This window comes from Rhipicephalus sanguineus, chromosome 9 (assembly GCF_013339695.2).
Source record: "Rhipicephalus sanguineus isolate Rsan-2018 chromosome 9, BIME_Rsan_1.4, whole genome shotgun sequence".
NCBI lineage: Eukaryota > Metazoa > Arthropoda > Arachnida > Ixodida > Ixodidae > Rhipicephalus > Rhipicephalus sanguineus.
Window position 1 is genome coordinate 152786493 of NC_051184.2, and position 23110 is coordinate 152809602.

At 48.5% G+C, this 23110-nt stretch overlaps 1 protein-coding gene across 2 annotated transcripts in view; it reads left to right on the forward strand.

Moving 5' to 3' along the window:
* LOC119404024 (plasminogen activator inhibitor 1 RNA-binding protein) overlaps positions 1 to 23110 on the forward strand; it is a 48899-nt gene that overhangs the window by 17292 nt on the left and 8497 nt on the right. The window contains exons 2-6 of one of the 2 annotated variants that reach the window (XM_049419327.1): positions 2630 to 2798; positions 11905 to 12099; positions 12199 to 12270; positions 14361 to 14456; positions 22656 to 22887. In XM_049419327.1, the coding sequence (XP_049275284.1) occupies positions 2630 to 2798; positions 11905 to 12099; positions 12199 to 12270; positions 14361 to 14456; positions 22656 to 22887 (764 nt within the window). Of the gene's footprint in view, positions 1 to 2629; positions 2799 to 11904; positions 12100 to 12198; positions 12271 to 14360; positions 14457 to 22646; positions 22888 to 23110 lie in introns of both variants that reach the window. The other variant, XM_037670650.2, reaches the window with a different exon arrangement.

Sequence of the window (23110 nt, forward strand, 5' to 3'; positions counted from 1 at the left end):
TGCCCAAACAGGAGAAAAAAAAAAAAAGCCGAAGGGGACCAAAAAAAAAGAAGCTTATTGCGCTTTTTTTTTTGTCGAAACGACACTTTCCATGTAGGCGGTGTTGTCAACGCAGGACTTCGATCACAGTAATAAGTTAAACGTGAATGAAGATAAAACGGTCGCCGTGAAGCAGGTTAGAGGCGCGCCCGCTGAACAGTGACTGGCCGCTCATGCCGTTTGGCAAAGGTTAACATCACGAAAATCTCGTGAATGGCATAATATTTCCTGCTGTACAAGGGATGGATGAGTCAGTAAGAGATTTTGGCGGCACGCGCAATGCGGCGGATAAGCAGTAGCTCGCTCCGGCTGGCGGCGGCGGCCTCAGCCGGTGGCTCGGCGCCGGTATCGTTGCTAGGCCTACCGCTTCGAAACGGCAGTGTACGGTTAATAGCCTACGCTCATAAAGAAGTCCAGCTTTGTTACCGCTGTTGCCCGCTTTACGATGCGTTCACAATAATATCGCATATTGAAAGGAACAGGGAAATCCCGGCGGCGGAGTTGGCTGCGATACCGGCACGGCCGAGTTTTCTCCGTGCGCTCCACGGCGCGAGCTGTACACAGCATGCAGTTATTATCTTGGTTTGTATCACAGGTCTCGTTCATGCTAGACGCTTGACAGTCGTCATCGCATTTGGTGAGAGGTCGGTTTAGGTCTTCCTATATATTAAAGCGATATCTGTTGAGCCGGGAAAGGGCGTTGTATCCAACCTGTCGCCGCTGGCGGCGATCGGCCCGGCAAGGGGATCCAGCTCGCGTTATATGAACTTTTGCTGTCGCTGATCGGTCCATCGTTCGCGCAGCAAGGTTGTTATGACGCAATAGGGCACTGCTAAACCACGATGCATCATGCACAGGGAGTTCACAAACACGTTGAACAAGAAAGTGCGCGGTAGTTGCCTCTCTGTCCGACTTCGTTGACTGTCGCACACATTCCTGTCGGAGCTTGAAATCCTTTGAGAACACGCAAAATCCGAGTCATTTTGCTTCAGGCTCATGTTGTAGCATTCCAGTACACAGCACGTCAACCCAACCATCGCAATTCCTCCAAATAAGGCCGCTAAAGCTCGTTAATGCAGCTCGCCAATGCACCAGCTGTAGGCAGCTGAACGTACCGAGTACTACAAGTACCGGCATGCACTGCGGCAGCGGTGGCGTAGTGAAACTCGCGGTGAGATCGGTCTATTCTGCTCGAAAAATAACTTGCATTGCTCCAAAACACACATTTTAGTGCTCCAAAACAGCATTATTCCTGCTCCCTGAGCTGCTCCAAAACACTCAAGCCCGCTTCCACCCCTGTATCTGTGAAGCGAAGGGTGAGTCTGAAGAGGGTGCAGTGTGTGTTCGTTTTATTTTTGAAATAATGGACTTTTGTTCGTAATTTCAAGTAATGAACCATGCGGCACGGTTTTGTGTACATCCTAAGTTAGTAGTTAAGTAATCTTAAATACACAGCTCATTTCATGAATGTAGGGAATTTTGAGGGTTAAATTTTGTTCAACGCAACCTTAATGAAAGCCAGCAGATAATGAATCCAAGGAAGGTATAGGGGATGTTAATTGTAGTGTTTTAAGTGTTTGTAATAATTGTGACGTAGATGGGAAAGTAAAGTGGTCGAAAAGACAAGTTGCCGGTGGCAGGGACCGAACCACCGTTTTGTTCAGCTATGCCAGGTTGCGTGCTAAAGGAGTGAGCTGCTAGCCTTATTTCGTATAACGTTCCAATTTGTTCCTATCGCATTCATTGCTTCACCCTTGCAGAGAAACTTCTTTGTGTTTGTTCTTGTTGCGATCCTGCGTGTACACACTGTGCTTTACATGGAGCAAACCACGCAACACTGTCAGCAAAGCTGGCCTTTGCTGAATAATTAGAGCCCTTTCTGTGAATTTCAACAGATAAACCGATAGTTGCATTCCTGCATCAGCATCACCAGAGGGTATTCAGTGTTCGCTCGTGTCGTGAATAGTAAAAAATAAAAATTCTAAGTGGTGCCGGTGCTCCCTCTAAGCTGATGATAGGCGTTAGCCTACTCACCTGACCTTCGGATTTTTTAGGGGGAAATGAGCTCCGCAAGAACAGATTTAAATCAACTTGTGATGTCAAGCTACTGCATACTGGTCAAGTAAAGATTTAAAGCAATGGAAAATGAAAACTCTGGCATGTAGATAGGATGTAATAAATGTGAGAACGGTGCAACAGAATGGTGAAGAACACTCACACAACACTGTGTAGGCTTTCTTTGCCAGTGCTTGTCTGTTGCACTGTTCTCACATTTAACAAGGATTTGTGGCAGCTTCCAATTCTTAATTTCAAGAAAGTCTTCGTGTTTTTTCAAAAATGTTTTGGAAAGATTGCCACGTAAGTACAAATTTTACTGCAAGCTGTTGGGACAATGTATGCACATTGTCTTTGGTGGCTGGTACCAGGAACTTGCTCTGGCACTTGGAGTTTGTCTACAGTTTCCTATGTGTTCATCGTCAATTTCCGATTATAGTGGTTCACGCATTAATATCATCCTGAAGTTCCATTTTATGCAACATGGGTTTGCAAAACGTAAGCTTGATGGGCTATGGTGGTTTCTTCTGTGCAGACAACAAACTGCAGAGGACGACAAGGCCGGCTGACCGAGCGGTGAAATTTGCCCCACCCAGTGGTGGCGGTCGAGAGAATCAGCAGGACTTTGAGGAACGCAAGAACAGGCGAAACCGAGAGGAGCGCATCTCAACTGGTGGCACAGAGGCGAGATTCGATTTTGGAAGGTGAGGCTTTGTCTGGTTGCAGTATTGCGTGGCTATATAGAATGACATTAACCCTTTGAAGGTCAAATTTTTTGTGAAAAAAACTTTCCCAGATAGTCAAGTTACTTTATTGCGGACTTTGAATGTAGCAAATATGTAAAGTTGGAAAGAAACTGTAAAAAAAATATCGGGAACAGTGTTTCAGTGCCAGCATCACTCGGACCGGCAAAGTGTTCAATAGTTTCAACGTTGTTCAATAGTGTTCAACATTGTTTCGCATAAGAAAATAGTCAAACCAGCCAATGTTGCAGGCAAGATCAGTGTAACCAACTGCTAAGTCCAGAGAATAGGCCTTCTCTGTCAATGTTGTGACTGGAAGGGGCTCCTCGCATGGTGCAACCACACAATCAGCGCAGTTCTGACGTCCGGAAACTTCAAGCCTCGAATCCGCTTCTTTGATTAGGGCTACCTTTCTTTGCAGCATCAATGACTTGCTTTGCTTTGGCAGCATTACCTCACTATGTTGCACAGCCGACGAAAAAATCCACACGACGTGCCTTGTGTAAATAAAATGCTGAAATCGCATTTCTGACGGTAAACAAAACGACGTGTACGACCTGTGCTATTCTGCAGGGCCTGCCTCTGTGCACGTCTATAGAGTCACATGACGTGGCACAGGGTTGCTTGACGAAATTGTTATGCCGCTAGGTTCCAACTTCACTTTCGGGAACAGTGTCCACTTGTCGTAAGCGCAGCAGCCTCGCGCGATCCTTGTGAAACGTATGATATTTTGCCGCTAGTATTTTGTGAAACGGTTCAGCGGCGAAGTTTTTGTTCCACTCTGTCAAGATTTCGAGATAGCCGAAAGTGGGCATGGAAATGCTTTGAGATAGAGGGCAATAAATACATTGCACCTATGGGAAATCATTTGGTACCACGGAAAATTTCGACTTGGCCGATTTTTCGAGATATGCGAGTTTCAGTAACAAGGTACAGTCAAACCTCATTAATACATACCCGCTTTAAACGTACTAACGGTTAAAACATAGCTGCGACGAATCCCCGACAGAGTCCCATAGAGCCCAATGCGTTCGCAGACCGCTTAAGGGGGGACACGGGTCTTGGCGACGAAAAAACGCCAAAAAAATCGATTTTTCAGTTTGGTGATTTTCGTTTTCTTCATATCATCCCGCACCTGCCAGCAAAAAATGAACTCGAAATGACGCGTCGTTGAGCCAAAAAATGTCGTGTTTATTCATCCCAGCACTTACTTGGTTTCGCTTACGAAAACGCCGAAAACAGCCCCCTTTTGCGTTGCTCGGATCGCGCTAACCACTCATCGGACCGCGGCCATCTTAGTCTCGTTTGAAAGAGCTTCTGTTGAGCTCGCTTTCCCGCCAGGAACGAACCTTCAATGCTGCAGCCAGTCTGCGCTACCAGGCAAAAACAAGCGACAAAACCGTGCCGTATCATTGGTCCATAGCAGTCACGTGAGTGAACAGCGGCTTGTGATTGGAGCGCGGGGACTGACAACACTGGTAGATCACGCGCGCGCGGCCGCAAACACGCGCGTTGTCACCGCCGTTTCGGAAGTTTTGTAGTTTTGCGATCGAAATCGAGATGCCGAACCGTGCTCGAAAGTTCCGCACACTGCACAAATTCGGCAAGCGACGGAAAAAATGTGCTGTGCATCCCAAGGAGTCATCGCAGCCAGCGGCGGCTACGTCGGCAGAGCCGAGCGTGACAGCAGACCGGCAGACGCCGCGATGCAGCAGCCCGACACAAAGGCAGCCTTCGATCGCTACAACTTCTACCAGTGGCGACACGCGCTCAGAGTGCCATAAATCATCGCGACTGCCGACGAAGATATCTGCAGATCTCGGCGGAAGAGAGCAACGGATTCCGCGACGAAGCGGCGCTGCAACACAAGCGATCGCGACGGCGACCACGGTGCCGTCGGAATCAGCTGATTGCGGTGATACTTCAACAAGGCGCCAGGAAACAACGCCGCTGCTTGTGATTACGACAGCAGAGAATGCTGCTGCAGCAGATCTCGCAGCCGGAGAAAGCGTGGCGGCGACTGCGACCGCTGCCTGCAGTACTTCAAGTATGCGCGATCGAGCTGCGAGGATAGACGCGACATTTTTGACATCGGCTGACCGGGAACTCATCGAGCGTCGCGCACAGCAAAAAGCAGCGGAACTTTCCTCGGTCTCGGCAACCGATCGCAAAATGAGTGTTCTCGCGAGTCAGCGCGGCACCGAAAGTTCGTCGGCCCCGACGTATACCATGGTTGACCTCGACATGGTGAACAGTTTACTAAACGAACGTTCTGCTTGCCGAGTGTGCCGTGGTCAGTTGACCATCGAACGCGACGGGCGTGAGTACGGCGTAGCCGTTAAGCTGAAGCTTCACTGCAGCAACTGCGGAGAAGTTGGTTCGAAATGGAGCTCGCGATGAGTTGGTGGCAGTAGTAACTGCAACCCGTTCGAAATCAACGTTCGCACGGCGCGTGCTGTTCAGAGCACTGGGAATGGTCAGGCAGCTCTGAATGACATCTTTGCCGCTATCGGTGTTTCACATCGGGGCCTTCACACGAAAACGTACCAAGAGTACTTGAAAATGAAGCTTCAGCCAGCAGCAACGAGAGCTTGTGCCGAACATTTGACTAAGTGTGCCACAGTGGTAAAGAGCCTCTACAAGGACGTCAATTTTGGCAACCCCGGAAATATTGCCGTCTCTTTTGATGGAAGCTGGCACACAAGAGGACACACCTCTCACATTGGAATAGCCACTGTGATAGAAGTTTTTTCAGGTTATGTGCTAGACTATGTTGTGCTTTCCAATTTTTGCCTCGGCTGTGAATGTGGTCCAAAACCCGAGAGCCCAGAATACTCTGAATGGAAAGCCAAACATTCATGCTAGAAAAATACCTCATGCAAGGCTGGCCAAATGGAAGTAGAGGCAGCAATGATTTTATTTCAGCGCTCCCTTTCGCTTCATGGCCTCAGGTACACCACCATGCTTTGTGATGGTGACAGCCGGTCGTACAGTGCTGTCAAAGAAGCTAAGGTGTACGGCTTCATAAATGTTGAAAAAGAAGACTGCTCGAACCATGTGCAGAAGCGCATGGGGACTGCGCTTCGGAACCTCGTGCAGAAGCACAAAGGGGACAGCAGCGAGCGCATCAGTGGCAAGGGCCGCCTCACGGGTGACCTCATCACAAAATTGACGAGTTATTACGGCTGGGCTCTCAAATCCCATTCTGGGGATGTGGATGAGATGCACAAGGCTGTGTGGGCTACGTATTATCATGTGACATCCACTGACGAGAAATCTAACCACAGCTTCTGTCCACACGGCCCCGAGTCTTGGTGCAAGCATAATGCAGCCATGGCAAGGAATGAGCCCATCCCAAAAAGCAAGTACAATTTGCCAGAGGCTGTGAGCAATGCACTGCGTCCTGTTTATGAACGCTTGTCCGACAAGGAGCTCCTGCAGAGATGCACCAGAGGGAAGACGCAGAATGCGAATGAGGCCTTGCATTCGGTCATTTGGAGCCTCTCACCGAAGGACAAGAACGCGTCATTGTTTGCCGTTGAGACTGCCGTGGCAGATGCTGTTATGCGTTTCAACTTAGGGAACAAGGAATCTAGTTCGCTTATTTTGCGTGAACTGCAGCTAGATCAAACATGCACGGTAACCAGCGGGCGGTTGAGAAAGACTATCGCCGTGCCGTCGGCTCAGAGAGGAAACGTGCATCTTCAGCGGCGTTCCAGGCAGCCGCAAAGAAGAAGCACAAGCAAAAGCCTGCTTCAGACTACTCCGCAGGGGCTTTCTGAGTGATTGTGAACACAAGTCCTGTGGCTTTCATGCATGAAATTTTCATTTTCACAACTTTTTCAGTTTTTTGCGTTTTTCTCAAATACAGATTTTTGCATGTTTTGAATTTTGGGATGAGCACTGTGTCGCTAATACTGATTCGATTTTCTTGATTTTTTTTTGTTTGAATGCTAGGGAATTGGAGTGTGCAAGAAAACCTTGATAAAATGTTTAAGGACATTGTAAAATTTTGAAATTTTCCAGAAATCACCAGTGAAAATTCAGAGCTAAGAGACTGCGACATAAAAACTTCATAACTTTGGGTAAAATTTAGATACTAGCATTAAATTGCATATTTGCACTATTTGAATATTCAGCAACATACAGGTTCAATTTTAGCTCTTTTGATGCATTACTTTTTATGCAAGTCACATCCCAAATTCATAAAATAAGAATAGTTGTAACTTTGTTTTGGATTGATGTAAAGAAAATGTAATTACATATTTTTAATCAGTGTACAAAGCTGAATATTCCCTGAAAAAATCATGTCTCTAGGCCTAATACTAATATATTTCACTATCGGGTCCCATGTCCCCCCTTAAGCCATAGTGGTTCGCCCTATGCCTACCGGTTAGTGCGTACCTGCGCGTACTGCGATAACTTTTTCTGCCATAAAATTTTACTGCACGAGTGAAATTCTCGACGCCACAGTGTACCGCCAAAGGTTTCCAGTCTTTTCGAGAAGTGCGGAGATCGGTCGATCACAGATTCCGACTTCCGCGCGATTGCGGCGACGCCTCTACAGGCAAGCATCGGGAAAGAACGAAGGCGAAGCGGCAGCCAGCGTGACTTAGTGCCGACAACCTTATCACAATAAGTATCTTCAGCTATCTGCTCGGGCACGCGTGCAGCGCAGCGCTACTTTAAGCATACTGCACGCATTTATTTGGCGACAACCTGAACGTGCTGGGCCGCCAATCGCTGCCACCTCGTGCGGGGCCGTGTTCAAGCACGCACCGCTTTGTAGAAACGAAAGCAGATCGCTGTTGCGGAGTTGAGCGTTGCGGGTCGCGGACGCCGTGAAACCTCGCTGCATTGACGCTATCACGCTAAATGCACGCGTACGGTATAGCAAGCATAGCGCTGTTGTAACCATACTGCACGCTTTTATTAGGCGACCACCTAACGCGCCCCTGTTCGCTGACAGGACTGCTACAGTGACGCGGAGGAAGCACGACATCGCCGCGTTATCTGAACAAGCTACTCACCGCATCTGTGCAAGGTATGGAGCGAAGCGGGCACGAAGAACACTCCCACGACAAATGCGCGCGTGCGATACGGCAAGCGGCCCGACAGTGACGGCGTGAGCCAAGTAGGCAACGCGCTGCACGCAACTACCCAGGAGACGATCGGCTCCACGCAGCCGTTCCGCGTGTCCGTTTTCGTTTAGTAGTAGATCGCGGCACAGACGCATACACACATCGCGGAATGCAGACACTGTCTGTTCTGTCGCTATGTCGGGCACTGAGTATCCCGGACCCTGTAATAGTTTCGAAATGCTCTTTGGCGTGGCGCCACCGCGTGCTATCGGGCAGTCGTGCGAGTGTGCCGGGATCTTTTCTCCACTTTGGCAAAAAGAAAGAAAAGGCTTTGCAGTGGGTAGTTTAGGCAATATTTGCTGCGGCACTCTTTTTTTCTTTGCTGGCAGCGATGGCGTACGCCAGGAGAGGCAAATTTGTACTTGGTGGTTAATGCGTACTACTGTTTAGTGCGTAGTTTTGCCGCGTTCCCGGCAGGTACGTATTAACGAGCTTTCACTGTATTACTGTATTTGATTCATATCTGAAAACTGAAAATTTCAATATTGTCACGTGTTTGTGACGGCGAAGAAGGCAGAACGATGTTGGTAAAGATCAAACACTTTATTGGGCGAACTTGCGCCCAGTAAGAGAAAGATTCAAAGTACAAGCAGCATGCACTGTACTACGATCACGGCAAGCACGGACGTTAGTAACCTGCTCGTCTGTGAAATGTGTAGGTTTTATACATGCTTTATTGAACCTTCCGGCATTATCACTGGTGCTCACATTAGCACTAAGCTAGGTTACTCGTGTCCTGCACATAATCTTCAGAACACTTTGAAACAATTGCAAAGTTTCTAAACATTGTGGCGCAGCCTGCGATGAGCGGTGGTAAGATTTTGTGGGTGAAACCCGATCACGTCTAAAATAAAGGAATAAGTGCGCGTGGCAATATTTGTGAATTCCTGGTATTTGCATTTTCGTGATCTGGATTGTATAATGCAGCAGCTTATTTTTCCTGTATACAGCCGCATCCCTCCCAAAGCACGCTGCAAGGCTTGGTGGCCTGCTCAGTGGCCTCCTTGCCGATGCTTTGTGGGAGCACATTGACAAGCCTGTGTGTGTAGGGAGGTTAGCTTCACGCTTTGGCTGCCTCCTAAGGGTAAATCAGGCACATTGCATTGAAGTTGCTGGTAGCAGAGCGTTGTTCGGCACAAATATTTTGCTGCATTGCCAGTGATTGTTGCAGTAGCATTGATTGGATAATGCTGCGGTGATTAGTGACATTGCTTACTACTGTGCAACCTCGCTAATACATATCTGTCGAGAATGTGGCATAGCTACGTACTAAACGGTAGTACGCATTAACCAGCAAGTACAAATTTGCATCTTCTCACAAGCGCCGTCGCCACCAACAAAGTAAGGAAATATTGCCAGAAGTACCCGCAATGCCTTTTCTTTCTTTTTGACAAATTGCAGAAAAAATTCTGGCTCTTTTTTTGCACGACCGCCCGATAGCGCGCAGTGGCGACACCAAGGAGCATTTCAAAACTATTGCGGGAAACGCAGCGACTGACACGACGGAACAGACAGTATCGGCTTTCTGCATTACATGTGTACGCGTCTCTACCGCGATCTGCCACTAAGCGAAAACTGAGTTTCATTGAAACATGGTACGGCTGCATGGAGCCGATTGTCCCTGGCTAGTTGTGTGCAGTGTGTCACCTACTCAGCTCACGCTGTCACTGCCGGACTGCTTGCAGTACCGTACGCGGGTATTTGCTGTGTGAGTATTGTGTTCTGCGTACCCACTCTGCTCCAGACCGTGTACAGATGTGGCGATTATCTAAGTTGGTTTATCACAGCGGCGACGAGCTTCCTGCAAGCGATGTGCATTCCGTGACTCCGTGATGCTTTAGCAGTCCTGGCAGCGGACGGGGGCGTGTTTGGGTGGCCGCCTAATAAAAGCGTGCGTGCAGCATAGTTACAGCAGCGCTGTTTGCTGCACTACGCGCGTGCCTGGCGTGACAGTGTCAATGCTGCAAGGTTTCCTGGTAGGCGCGCGACTCATGATGCTCAACTCGGCAACAGCAAGCTGCTTTCATTTCTACAAAGCAGCGCGCATTTGAACGCAGTCCCGCATAACAAGGCGACAACGATCGGTGGCCCAGTGCGCTCAGGTTATCGCCTGTCAAAAGCGTGCAGAAGTCTTAATGTAGCACTAAGCCACACGCGTGCCCGAGCAGATAGCTGAAGATGATTTAGTTGTCAGCGATAACTAATACTGGTGTGTTTGCCGGCGACCACCATCTCGCCTTCGTTCTTTTCCGATGCTTATCCGCAAAGGCGTTGCTGCAATTGCACGGAAGTCGGAATCATCGATCAACCGATCTCTAAAATTCTAGAAAAGATGTAAGACCTTTTGCGGCACATTGTGGCATCTGCAAGTTCAGCAGCACAGTAAACTTTTATGGCACAAAAAGTTATTACGGTACGCAGGATACGCACTAACCGGTAGGCATAGGACGAACCCCTACGGCTTTAGTGGTCAGAAAATGCATTAGGCTCTGTGAGAGACTGTTGGGGATTCGTTGCAACTACGTTTAAAGCGGTTACATATTAACGAGGTTTGACTGTTACAATGTAGCATGAACATTGCTGCAATGTTGCATGAGCATTACATGCTAACAGGGCAATAGCGTAAAGTTTTCCGCTGCAAGAATTGATGCTGGCTTGTCTACAGAACTTGTTTCATGCAGTTCACCACCCACTTCTCCGCGGTGAACCTTTGCGCTTATGATATCCCACTGCGTGAAATGGCAGACTTTCTGCTCGCTGTGACACTGTAAAATCCAGTCAAATATTGTGATGACTTTGCCAAAGCATACGAGATGCCCAGGAGTACCTTACACACAATCTTGGAACAATGACAAAAGGCCGTGCGGGTGCTTGCGCATACGCACAGCTCTGTATGATGTCGAAGTAGCCACGAGCAAGCGGTTCGTTTACAGGTGTTGGGCAATGTCGAGAATCTCTCCGAGTGGTGGAGTAAAAAGCCAAAGAACTGCCCTTTACTCTTTGTAGGGAGGATGTCCATAGTTTTGATCGTGTTAACGTATCAGTAAGTTGATGGATCAACGGTCAAGAAAAGGGCCAAGAAAAGTTTCCTGGCGTCGTTTGCCGGATCCCACGTAAAGACAGTGAATATGTATATATCGGTGAGACGGGAACTTTGAACAGCGGGTAAAACAGAATGTCGATGACGTTAACAAGAAAAAAGTTACACCAGCTTCACACTAGTGGTGCCAAGTGTGAAAGAAGTGCAGAGCTGGGTGGCCTTCTTTGTTTCTCTTTATCTCGCTCTTTCTTTCTTTTTCTTTCCTCTCAGTTTATGCCTTTTTTTTCGTGTTTATTTCTATTTCTCTCTCCTTGTAATTCTTGCTTGCTTCCTCTTTCATGTATTTCTCCATTTCTTTCTCTCTTTCATTGATTCCCATTTCTTTTTCTCTTTCTGCCTTTTATTCTATTTCTCTCTTTCTCATTCTTTCTATGCTGTTTTACTCTCTCCCCTCCTCACCATCACTTCCCTTTCCTACCCCCTTGCCACTTCAACCTCCTTTATAAAAGAGGCTGATGTAAGTCCACGTCAAAACGAACTTAGATACTGTAATATTCGTTTAAATATTTGGAGCGCTTGAATTTTCTGGTTCGAATCTTCGAATTGTCCAAATATTCGCCTCTTTAACCACATATTTGGCCGTGGCCAAATAATCGGGAAAGTTCACATGTGCTTTGAATTGGGAAAATGTTCAATTCGTATTCAGATTTTCGCTCACCCTTAGCAATTAAGAGTAAGTCTGAGCTGTAACGTGTATGAACCCTGCTCCGTGTAGTTGGTGCTAAAGAATGCTCGATGCTAGAGAAAAGTGTTCACAGTGGCGATGCCTAATTGATTACTGCCAAAGCAGTGTAGTGGTGTAATCGCTGCTCTCTAATGACAACAGCAGGGACCGTGGAGATGGGGAAGTCAGGAGAGGCGGTCGTGGAGGTGGCCTTGGCGGTCGTGGCGGGTATCCTCGCCGTGGCCGTGGAGGCTTTGCACCCGAGGGAGGCCGGGGCGGTGGCTTTGGTGGTCGGGGAGGAGGCTATGACGGACGCGGCAAGCGGGAATTCGAGCGCCAGAGTGGCAGTGACCGCAGGTGAGGAGGGAGCATTTTGAGCACAGTTTGCCAAGATGAGCACCTGGGTTGTGTGCCAAGCTCTTGGCTTATCGCGACTTGTGTGCGTGTTTGTTCCAGTGGAGTGAAGCCTGTCGACAAGAAGGGTGGCGAAGGGTCCTACAACTGGGGAACGGTCAACGACGACTTGGAGTGAGTGTGCAGTTCTGCTTATTTTGATCGCTGCAGTTGGGCAGTATGGTGTTGTCAATAGGCATTAGGTTGTTGCACATATCATTACGAGTTGCGGTGGCAAAAGCTTTTCGGAAAAAAGAAAACGCTAACCAGGAAAACACATGGTCCGAGGTCAGCAGCAAAAGTGGCAGTTTTAGCTGACATGAAGCATTAATAATGATCTCAAACATTGAACTTGCTACTGATGACAGGTATCTCAACTGCTGTAACAAACAGGAAGTCGATAAAGTGCAGCAAAAAGTAGTGCACATGTCGCACGCAGAGTTTGCGAATTTTCCTAATAAGATTCTACTTGTGCCGGGGAAACTGTACACGCTTACCTCAAACATTAAAGTCTTCAGCGGTTTGGTAAGCGGAGCGGTGGCAACTCTATGAATGGGAATCGGTGGGTGCTCGTGCTGTGCACTTCATCGCGTTTCACGAGCTGCATTTAGCACAGGATTGAGGACTAAACCAATTGCTACACTAGTTCTTTTTTTCCTGTGTACAGCCACATCCCTCCCAAAGCACACTGCAAGGTTTGGTGGCCTGCTCTGGCCTCCTTGCCGGTGCCTTGTGGGAGCACATTAACAGGCCTGTGTGTGTAGGGAGGTTAGCTTCACGCTTTGGCTGCCTCCCAAGGGTTAATCAGGCACACTGCATGTTACATAGGGCAGCAAGACTGCAAACATTTAGCACTGTTGCGTAGTGCTTGTACGAGGCCAGTTCAAAGTGACGCGGAGAAGAGACACTCCAGTTGTTTTGAGCTTGGCACGTTGTTGGTTGCCGTGTACAAAGATTATCAAAACATGCGTACTGTGTAGTGTTGGTGAAGAATTTTGTCCAGTTTGGGCTAAAAACGGCCTCATTGTTAATGCATTGGGTCAAGCCTAGTGCTAACTACAGTACAGACCACTTGTAGTGCGACTGCTTATAGTCCAGGACTGACTGCAATGCGATTTTTTTCTGACTCCCATTGAACCTCCCATAGAACTCCATGTATAAGCAAGCACACTGCTTGTTGCACAGCCGCCCTCCCCTCCCCCGTTGGGAAAATCCCACCGTCAAGCAGGGTGGCAGGCGTCCTTCACAGCAAAGGTCACCAGCCGGGGAGAGTGCGACGAGGGGGAACTGATGGAGGAAAAAGGCATGAAGAAATGAGGAGCCGAGGGACAAAAAATAGTCTGTTGCAGCAGCACGTCGCGGGCGTGAGGATTTAGGAAAGGGTGTGCTTACCTAGGCAATGGAGAAGCCTTTGCGCCGGCGTGGCGGCTTGGCTCTAACCGCTTGTCGGCTGCACGCGCTACGCACGAAATGCACATCAGTGTCTGCTTCATCTGAGTGTTACCATCTTCACATCGCACGGCGATGCCCTGGTTTGCTCTTTTGTCCAATAATCGTAGTGCACCAGTGCGATTTGTCAAAGACAGCATAAAAGACAACAGCTTTGTGTGCACTGCCCTTGCTTCGTTGCGTGAGCGCGATCTCTTTGTTGCCCGATCTCTGTTTTTGCAAGGCACGCCACCATGCAGTCTCTGCTTTGAGTGCCAGTCGCCTGGTCGGTACGACTGTTAATGTTGCAGTTCGTTACCGAGTCAGCTGAACCCTGTGGTAGCTGCAACACTCGAAGGATGCTTCACTGTTTAGTTTGGGACATCACGCGTGCGCGCGCCCGGGAACTTGAACGTATTACCCTTTGCGTAATTTTGGTCGCCGCTCGACATTGTTTCTGTGTAGTGCTGTTCCATGCAGAGATGTATGCATCATCCAGGAGGTCCGGAAAGTTAGTCGCCAACGCAGGTTTTTTGACTTGATCGGTGTTCAATATTTGGAAACTGAAAGGGAGGCAAATACCCTCATCACTTGCATCAGTTCTCAGGCACGTGTAGCTGTTTTGCTCAACATGTTTTGCATTTGTGTAGCCTTTGAATAAGCTTGTTTTGCTTCTAACGCAGATATTTGCGACTCTGGCGACTTAAGTTATAAGTGGTCTACACTGTACTAGCAAGTCCTGTAAGCGTTTCTGTTGATTGGACATCTGTATAAGTGCAAACATGCTCTTGGTGCAGAGTCCAGCTGAGTCCCTTTGGCGACGAGAACACGACTGAGGCGGCAGAGAAAAGTGGCGACGAGACGGCAGCTGGCGAGAATACTGCGGACACGAGGTTTGTACACTCCTTTTTTCCCCCTCCTCTGAAGCAATACAATGTCTTGGTTTGCGTTTAAGGGGGGACACGGGTCTTAAGAGCGAAAAAATAGCTAAAAACCGATTTTTCAATTTTGTTGTTGTTGCATTCAGGACATCTTCCTGCACGTTCTCGCAAAATTCTAGGCCTGTAAACTGTATAGTTTTCCCTGAAGATAATATTTACTACGCGAACTTTCCAGTTTCGCGCCGCTGCCAATTTGCAACCGTGCCACGGAGCACAGTCATCTTGGCCTCATTTGAAACTGCATCCTTCGCTCTTTTTTCCCCGCCAAACGAGAGTTTTCAGTGATACGCTGCAACTGAACAAACAAAAAAGAAAATTGAACCTAGCTATCTCATTGGCCCACTGCCCCCACGTGACAAAAGTGCGCCTCCTCATTGGTCCGTGGTAGTTTCCGGCTGCTTCCGGCGAAAACGAACTGCTGCCATTTTGAAAGAGACCATTGTCGTCTATTGTCGTGCGCCATGCCTAACGGTTATCGGAAATTTCGCACCGTGCACAAGTTCGGCAAATTGCGACGGAAGTGTGTTGCGAAGTGTTGCGAAGCGAAGAAATGCATCGCTGCCTTCAACCGAGCCCGCTGTGCACCTTGGACTGGCATCAGATAACTCGATAACGACGGAACATGAGCCGGCGACTGATGCTCATGCCCTGGACTTCACCCCGACGGTTGCAGCAGCGACTGTGCAAGACACCGGAGCTGCGCGGCCTGAGCGCACAAGATTGGACTCAACTTTTTTAACAACTGCAGATTGTTCTTTGTGGGAGCAACAAACGCAGCAGAGACTTTCCCAGCTATCGTCAGTATCAGCAACGGAAAGGAAAATGAAGTGTGTCGCGAGTGACAGTGCCCCGAGTTCAACCACGGCGTATACGGTTGTTGACCTGGACGTTGTGAATCACCTGTTCGAGGTTGGTAGTTGCCGTGTGTGCCGTGGTGATCTTACTGTCGAGAGGGACACGCGTGTGTACGGCATCGCCATGAAACTGAGTGTCGTGCAGCAATTGCGTTGAACTGCGATCGCAGTGGAGCTCGCGGCGAGTTGCTGGCTCAGCGACGTGTAATCCCTTTGAAATAAGTATTCTCGCTGCACGGGCGGTGCAAAGCACGGGGAATGGGCAGACTGCCCTAAATGACATTTTTTCTGCAATTGGAGTTTCCCACAGAGGTCTTCACAATAAGATCTACCAGCATTATTTGAAGACCAAGCTGAACCCAGCTACGGCAAAAGCATGCTCTGAGGTCACTGTACAGCAGTTTCACTCTGTACAGTGACCTGAATTTTGGAAATCCGGGTAACATTGCCGTTTGTTTTGATGGCACATGGCACACACGTGGACACTCTTCTCACATTGGTGTGGCCACAGTGATTGAGCTATTTACAGGATATGTGCTAGATTATGTGGTCCTCTCCAATTTCTGCCTCGGCTGTGAGTGTGGGCCGCAGCCAGATAGCCCAGATTATGCTGCATGGAAGGCAGAACACTTATGCGAAAAAAATACAAGCTGCAAGGCAGCCCAAATGGAAGTTGAGGCAGCAAAGATTCTGTTTCAACGTTTACTCTCTTTGCATGGCCTCAGGTATACAACCATGCTCTGTGATGGTGACAGCCGCTCATTCAATGCCATTGGTGAAGCCAAAGTTTATGGCTGGTAAAAGAAGAGTGCACCAATCACATTCAGAAGCGAATGGGCACAGCGCTTTGCACCCTTGTGCAAAAGCACAAGTCAGGTGATGGGCAGCGCATTAGTGGTAAAGGACGGCTGACCGCAGACCTGATCACCAAGATCTCCAGCTATTATGGATGGGCTATCAAGTTTTTTGCTGGAGACTTGGATAAAATGCACAACGCAGTATGGGCCACATTCCATCACATTACGTCGACAGATGAGAAGCCCAATCATGACTTCTGTCCGGGTGGTCCTGACTCTTGGTGTAAATATAACTCGGCCATGGCAAAAAACGAACCACCACCAAAAAGCAGGTACAACTTGCCAGAAGTGGTCAGCAGTGCACTGCTTCCCATTTTTGAGCTTCTGGCTGACGAGTAGTTACTGCAGCGGTGCCTGAGAGGACAAACTCAGAATGCTAATGAGGCACTGCATTCAGTCATTTGGAGCCTTGCGCCCAAAGACAAAAATGCCTCACTATTTGCAGTCGAGGCAGCAGTTGGAGAGGCTGTGATGAGGTTCAACCTTGGCACCCACAATATTACGAGAGCTCAAAGTAGAGCAAACCGCCAAGGGTTGAATCTCGCGGGGTCACCCAAAATATTCGTATCATCCGAAATTTCTATCAGCAGAAAATCAGTGTCTCGCAAAAGAAAGCTGGTGTACGTTTTCATTTATTGTTTCACGAACCGCTCTGAAATTATTGCCAGTGAAGTTTTTATACATTGAGCACACTCGCTCATAAATATACGGCGTGTGTGTAATCAATGAACCGGATGTGTTGGGACTAGGCTTGTGCAAATATTCTAGTACTTTGAATATTCGCACGAATAATACAGCATTCGAATGCGCTTCGATTCGAATTGAAAAGATTGGAAATTAAGAAGTATTTGAAATGAACGAATAGGTGTATATTAGTCCACTTGTAACTTCCCTGTAAAGGTGGTTTCACTGCAGTGGAAGGGTGCTATACCGCAGGGGTGAGACAGCTGCACATGTTGTGCATTTTTGATACAATTCCGTTTTCCTGCGCCAAGCTGCTCCAAAAGTGTGAAAATCGCAAAAATTGCACTGAACTGCTCCAAAACAGCCTCGAAAGCCAGAATTTCGATGCCCACGTCAGCTTCGTTAGGAAAAATGCTGAGTTGACAACATGATTTTCTAAGTTGCGCCTATCGCAGCGCCTGGGATACCAAGAAAATGAGACGTTAGCAAAACGCGCAGACACGCCCAACCGTGTTTGTATGCACCTTTCTAATGAGGGCTCCCATGATGCCGCCATAACCTCCTCTGTGTTGTTGTAAATATGCGTGGCGCCTCAAAAATGTTCTGCCATGCCCCGAGCGTGCTGCTGCTTCTCGCTAGGTTGTGTCTTCTGGCACTATCAAGTGGCATGCGTAGCGGGAATGGCTCTAAGGTTCTTCGTTGTACGTAGCTGTGTTCCTCTGGTCGCAATGGTTTTCGCGTAGACGTTGCTGCGTGTGGTCACCTACACGCACGTTTGCTGTGGGAGTGTTTGTACCATTACAACCCATACCGTGCACGTGAGAGGCATCACCCTTGTTGCATCAACACGGCGACAACTAGCTTCCTGCATGCGGTGCATCTCCGCGATGCTCTGGCGGTTTTTCACGCCAAAGCTGGGCAGCGGACTTAAGGCCCGAACACACGTACGCGTTGCAGCTCGTCAACGCGTGACTTTTTGACGCGGCGCCGCGCCCTCACCCTATGACGAGAGAGGGCTCGCGGCTACGCGAAGCTGCGCGCCCTTCCTCTCCATAAGGAGAGGGCGCGGCGCCACGTCAAAAAGTCACGCGTTGACGCGCGGCAACGCGTACGTGTGTTCGGGCCTTTATGCGAAGCACGTTTGTGTCGTTCCACAATAAAAGCATGCAGTATGCTTACAACGGCGCTATGCTCGCAGTACCGTACGCGATAGTCAGTGTGAGATAGCTTTATGAGATAGTCAATGCGGCAAGGTATCTTGGCGCCCACCCCACACTCTCGAAGGCAGTCCCGCACGACGGGGCAGTGAATGGCGGTAGCGCCAGTGCCTTTGTTCTCGCCTGTTCAAAGCGTGCAGTAGGTTTGACGCTACGCCAATCGCGCGGCTGAGCTGAAGGCGCTTATTGTGATGTCCTCCTTACAAACACTGACCTACAGGAAGCTCTGGAGAAGCTTGAAAAGCTAAATAAGCAGATCTACAAAAGAAAATCAGTTTCACTGCAAGTGAAGCAATGAATGCGATAGCATCAAATTGTAACATTATACGAAGTAAGGCTGGCAGCTACATGTGTAACTACGAAACGCTGGTGTAAGGGAATACAGCTGCTCAAAGGAGAGAAGCGTTGAGATCACAGCACTTAGAAAGGGTATATGAGCAGTCTATACGAGCCATCAGCAATGACTACTGCGCTGTTAGTCAGTCCACAGTTGCTCCTCGAGTGACCCCCCCCCCCCATCGCATTCCTTCGTGCTCCTTCAAGACGGGCGGAGTGTTCCTTTCTGAGTAAGTAGCAATCAGCGGCAGGTCTGGCATGCGATGTTATTGCATGCGCCCTCCGTGCAATGGGAATCGGTCGGCTGCACTGAAAGATGAAATGGCTGTTTGACATAGGGGCGTGTCCTAGTTTTAAAAAGATGTTGTAACATTACGCTCACATGCATTTTACAGCGAAAGCTGTTATGAGATCATTTCACCGGCCGTTTTTGGCGCCGTAGTTGTCCGCCGCCGCCGGTGTCCGTAACCAGTATCGCTCGAAATAAGAAAAAAAACGAAAGAAAAAAATTCCAGGATGGAACGAGGTTCGAACCTGGGCCCTCTGCGTGGGAGCCCAGTATTCAACCTCTGAGCCATGCCGGTGCTTGAAACTGTTTTGCAAAAAGGTCCTATACAGGCTTCATGTCGGGAAGGAACCACATTAGCATATGCAATATAGCGTGGTAGAAGAGTAAAATAAGCACCAAGCGTCGCACAACGCGAATTCTGTATCCAGGCGTCAAACAATGCGAATTGCGCGACGAGTAGGTTGTTGAATGCTTCCAACCCATTACAAAGGGCTCTGCCATAATTCTTCATCGCCATCAGGCACAGCATCAACAAAGTGCCCATAATGCCTTACATGCGTTTAGCAGGTACCATGGCTCTCCGTAGAATGACGAAAAATGGTACAGTGCCTGCTGCCCTACTTCTAAAAAATTACAATGATTTATAGCGTAGTGGGTTCCTCGCAAGTGCACTTGTATTGGTTGCCAAGGAAGCCCATAAGCGCATGATCCATTTCCTCGGGGTCTCAGTAAAATTACGATTTAGAGCGTAGTGGGTTCCTCGCAAGTGCACTTGTATTGGTTGCCAAGGAAGCCCATAAGCGCATGATCTATTTCCTTGGGGTCTCAGTAAAGTTCTTCGCCTCTCCCCCGTCTATCTTCCACGTCAACGTATGCTATACAGCATGACGGGAGATGGAAATAGCGACCGGGCGTCCCCCAATGCAAATTACATAACTGGTGGGCTGTTTAAAGCTTCCAACCCATTACAAAGGGCTGAGCCATAATTCTTCATTGTCATCAGTCGTCGCGTCAACAAAGTGCACATAATGCCTTACAGACGTGTAGCTGGTGCCTCGCTTCTCCGCAGAATGACGAATAATGGTGCTTCCCAACTTCACAAAAATTGTGATTTATGGCGTAGTGGGTACCTTTCTAGTGTACTTGTATTGTAGCCCCAAGAGAGCTCACAAGATAGCTTACAACGGGATCTAGAAACGCCGCTCTCCCAGCTTTCGCTGTGACTGTGCTGCGGTTTCAGCGCAGGCCTGGCGTTTTTTTTTGTGTAGAACTCTCGAAAATTGGGTGTGAAGTAGGGTATAAGCATATGCTGCACATCGCACTTTTAAGCTGCGCTCTTTCTAGTTTGCGTGCACTGATCAAGCTACCTCGTCTGAAATAGCATTGGGGTGCAGTGACGACCGTTAACCACTCTGATATGTTGAAGTTCGCGAGGAGAATTGGGTTTACACACATAGTTTAGAAGCGCTGTGCTCTTTTAGCGAATGAAATTATTTTTTATTTTCTAGAAGTTACTTTCGAATACACTCAAACCTCATTATAACAAAGTCGCATCTGCCACGAAAATAACTTCGTTATATCCGAAAATTCGTTATAAACGTTTATTTGTAACACTGTAGCTATTACAAGACTAATTCTTCATTTACTTCGTTATAACCGATAATTCGTTATATCCGTGTTCGTTATAACGAGATTTGAGTGTAGTCAAATTCTTGTGCGAACCTAAGCGAATACTATTAGAAAAACATTTGAAAGTTTGAATATTTGCACCCCTGTAGTTTTCGCTCATTGTGAGGCTTTTTGCAAGTAAAGACTCATTCCAGTCGCGACAGATGAGTGTTTTCCTGTGGCAATGGTCTGTGGAGCCCCTCAAGCCCTGTGTTGGCCTGTGGGGCGAGTCCCTTGTCAAGGACCAGACAGCAATGATTGGCGAGCCCATAGTGCCCCCGTGCCCTTCCAATGGCACTGGTGGTCTCTCCGCTTGCTACATGTGCCTTTACATTAACTTTACTATTCAAGTAGGGGTATTGAGTCAATTTTTATTTTTTGACGTGCATACTAGAGGGTGACATGTCAGCCAGTCTTGACATAGAACAAAGTTCTGTTTCATTCAGGGAATTTAGCAGAAGCATTCGGGGAAAACCTGGAAAACATAGGGAATTTAGAAATGTCAACTTGGTAGACAGCCTGAGTGAGCGAAGAGACCTTTGGGTGCAAACCAAGTGGTGAGATCAGCATGCAAAAAGGTGTAAGCCCTCTGCTGATCCCTGTAAAGATAGCTTGAACGACCGCACCCGACAGGACCAAGTATGGGATGGCGCTTCCCCTTGATCAGCAGCCCTTGCAGACTCTCTGGCACATAAAACATGGGAGGGGTGATTTAAATGGAACATCACGGACATGTACTGTCGGTCGCAAAAGTTTGCGGGATGTGCAGCGCGTGGCCGAGCGACAGAAAACTGCATTGCTGCGTCACCTACCGTGATGCGGCGGGTGTTGAGGCTATCGGCCTCGGCGATTAGCGACGGCGCGTTTAGACAACGTGCAGTTGCCGAATCTAATCGCGGAGGCCGCGGCCGATAGCCTCAACACCCGCCGCATCACGGTAGGTGACGCAGCAATGCAGTTTTCCGTCGCTCGGCCACGCGCTGCACATCCCGCAAACTTTTGCGGCCGACAGTACAAGCTGGCTTGGTTTGGGCCATGCGAATTTCAGATGATAGGAATATTTTGCTTGGCCCTGAAGAATTAGTACTGTGAAACCTTGTTAATTTGAATCGAGAGTTCAAATTTAAACGAAATTTGAACTCTCGGAAATGATCAGCTAAAGGCTGTATATGATGATGAAAGGAGCGGAAGCATTTCTGGAACCATCACCATGTTATTTGAAAAAGAAATTTGTGATGTTTCTGTTTTTGTTTTTAGGAAATGGATTGCAATCACTGCCTGAACTATTTGATCATGCAGCTTTTAAGTATATTCCTGCGATTGGTGCACAATGTAAATGCACTCCTGGCATCCAGTCGGCTTCCCTTATCTAGAATAAAAAAGCCGCACCTCCCCAAAGGGGATCGTGAGGAAATGCGAATGCATTTGGGTGCACCCGATGAGTGTGCGATTAATCAAGAGAGACTAGAGTGTGCACATAGAGGCGTAATGCTCGAGTTGCATTGTTACACTTCGTCCTAGTGGTATCGTTGCCGCAAGAGATTCGACTTCACCGACTTCCATCGCTATCAAGACACCAAAGCGCGCGCTCCCTGCTGTCTCCGCCGAGCCAGCTCCGCGATGCGAGCGCCCTCACCGGGTACACTCCTCCTCTCCCTTACCCTCCGCCGCTCACCACCTGCTCCGGTTGCTAGGCGCGGCGCAGCTGTTGCTAGGGGCGAGGAGGAGCACGCGCGGAGAGATCTGTGCGCACGCCGGCCAGGGACGCAGGACAACCCCTGACCAAGAAATGCATTCGCATTTAAAATAAAATAAAAAAAGGCTTTGAAAAATGTTCTTGGCCACTGGTACTGGGTGGCAGCGGTGTCTACAACCATATTGCCAAGGTTTTACTGTATGCTTTCCAAGGAAGGTGGTATATCACCATGTGCTGACTCCCAGGTTTGCATGCACATAAATACCCGATAAGGTGGACGAGAGGATGACCGCCGCCGGGCTCAATTGGTAGAGCACCGGCCGCGTTATCCGAAGGTTGCAGGTTTGGTCCCTGCCGGTGGCAAGTTGTCTTTTCGTTCACTTTATCTGCAATACACTTAAGACGGCACAATTAACGTCCCCTATACCTTCCTTGGCTTTGTTACCTGCTGGTTTGCATTAGGGTTGTGTCAAACACAGGAGCGAGCCCTCGAAATTCTTTCATTCGTGTGATAAGAGGCGGCATGTTGTTCTCCTTTCAGCAAGGACAGTGGTGTGGCGGGCGAGGAGGGTGCAGCGAGTGAGAATGCCGCCGAGGACACCAAGGAGATGACCCTGGACGAGTACAAACGGGAGCAGGAGCAGAAGCGGTCGCGTGCTAGCTTCAACATCCGCAAGCCGGGCGAGGGTGGTGAGGAGAAGGCCGAGTGGAAGAAGATGTACGTCCTCAAGAAGAAGATCACGGACGAGGACGGGGAGGAGGAGGAAGAGGAGGAGAGTGAGGTGGGCAACTCCAAATATGTACTAATTACTTCTCCTGTAACAGTAGACTCTCTGAACGGAACATGAAGGGACCAAGAAAATGTGTCTCATTCAAGGGGAAAGAGGTACTTTGACATAAAGCATCTTTTTATATAAGGGGCTCATTGCACTGGCTTATATGCTCTAAGTGTAGTAAATTTTAAAACATATTTTACAGGTTATCAATTGCACATACCGAAAGTCA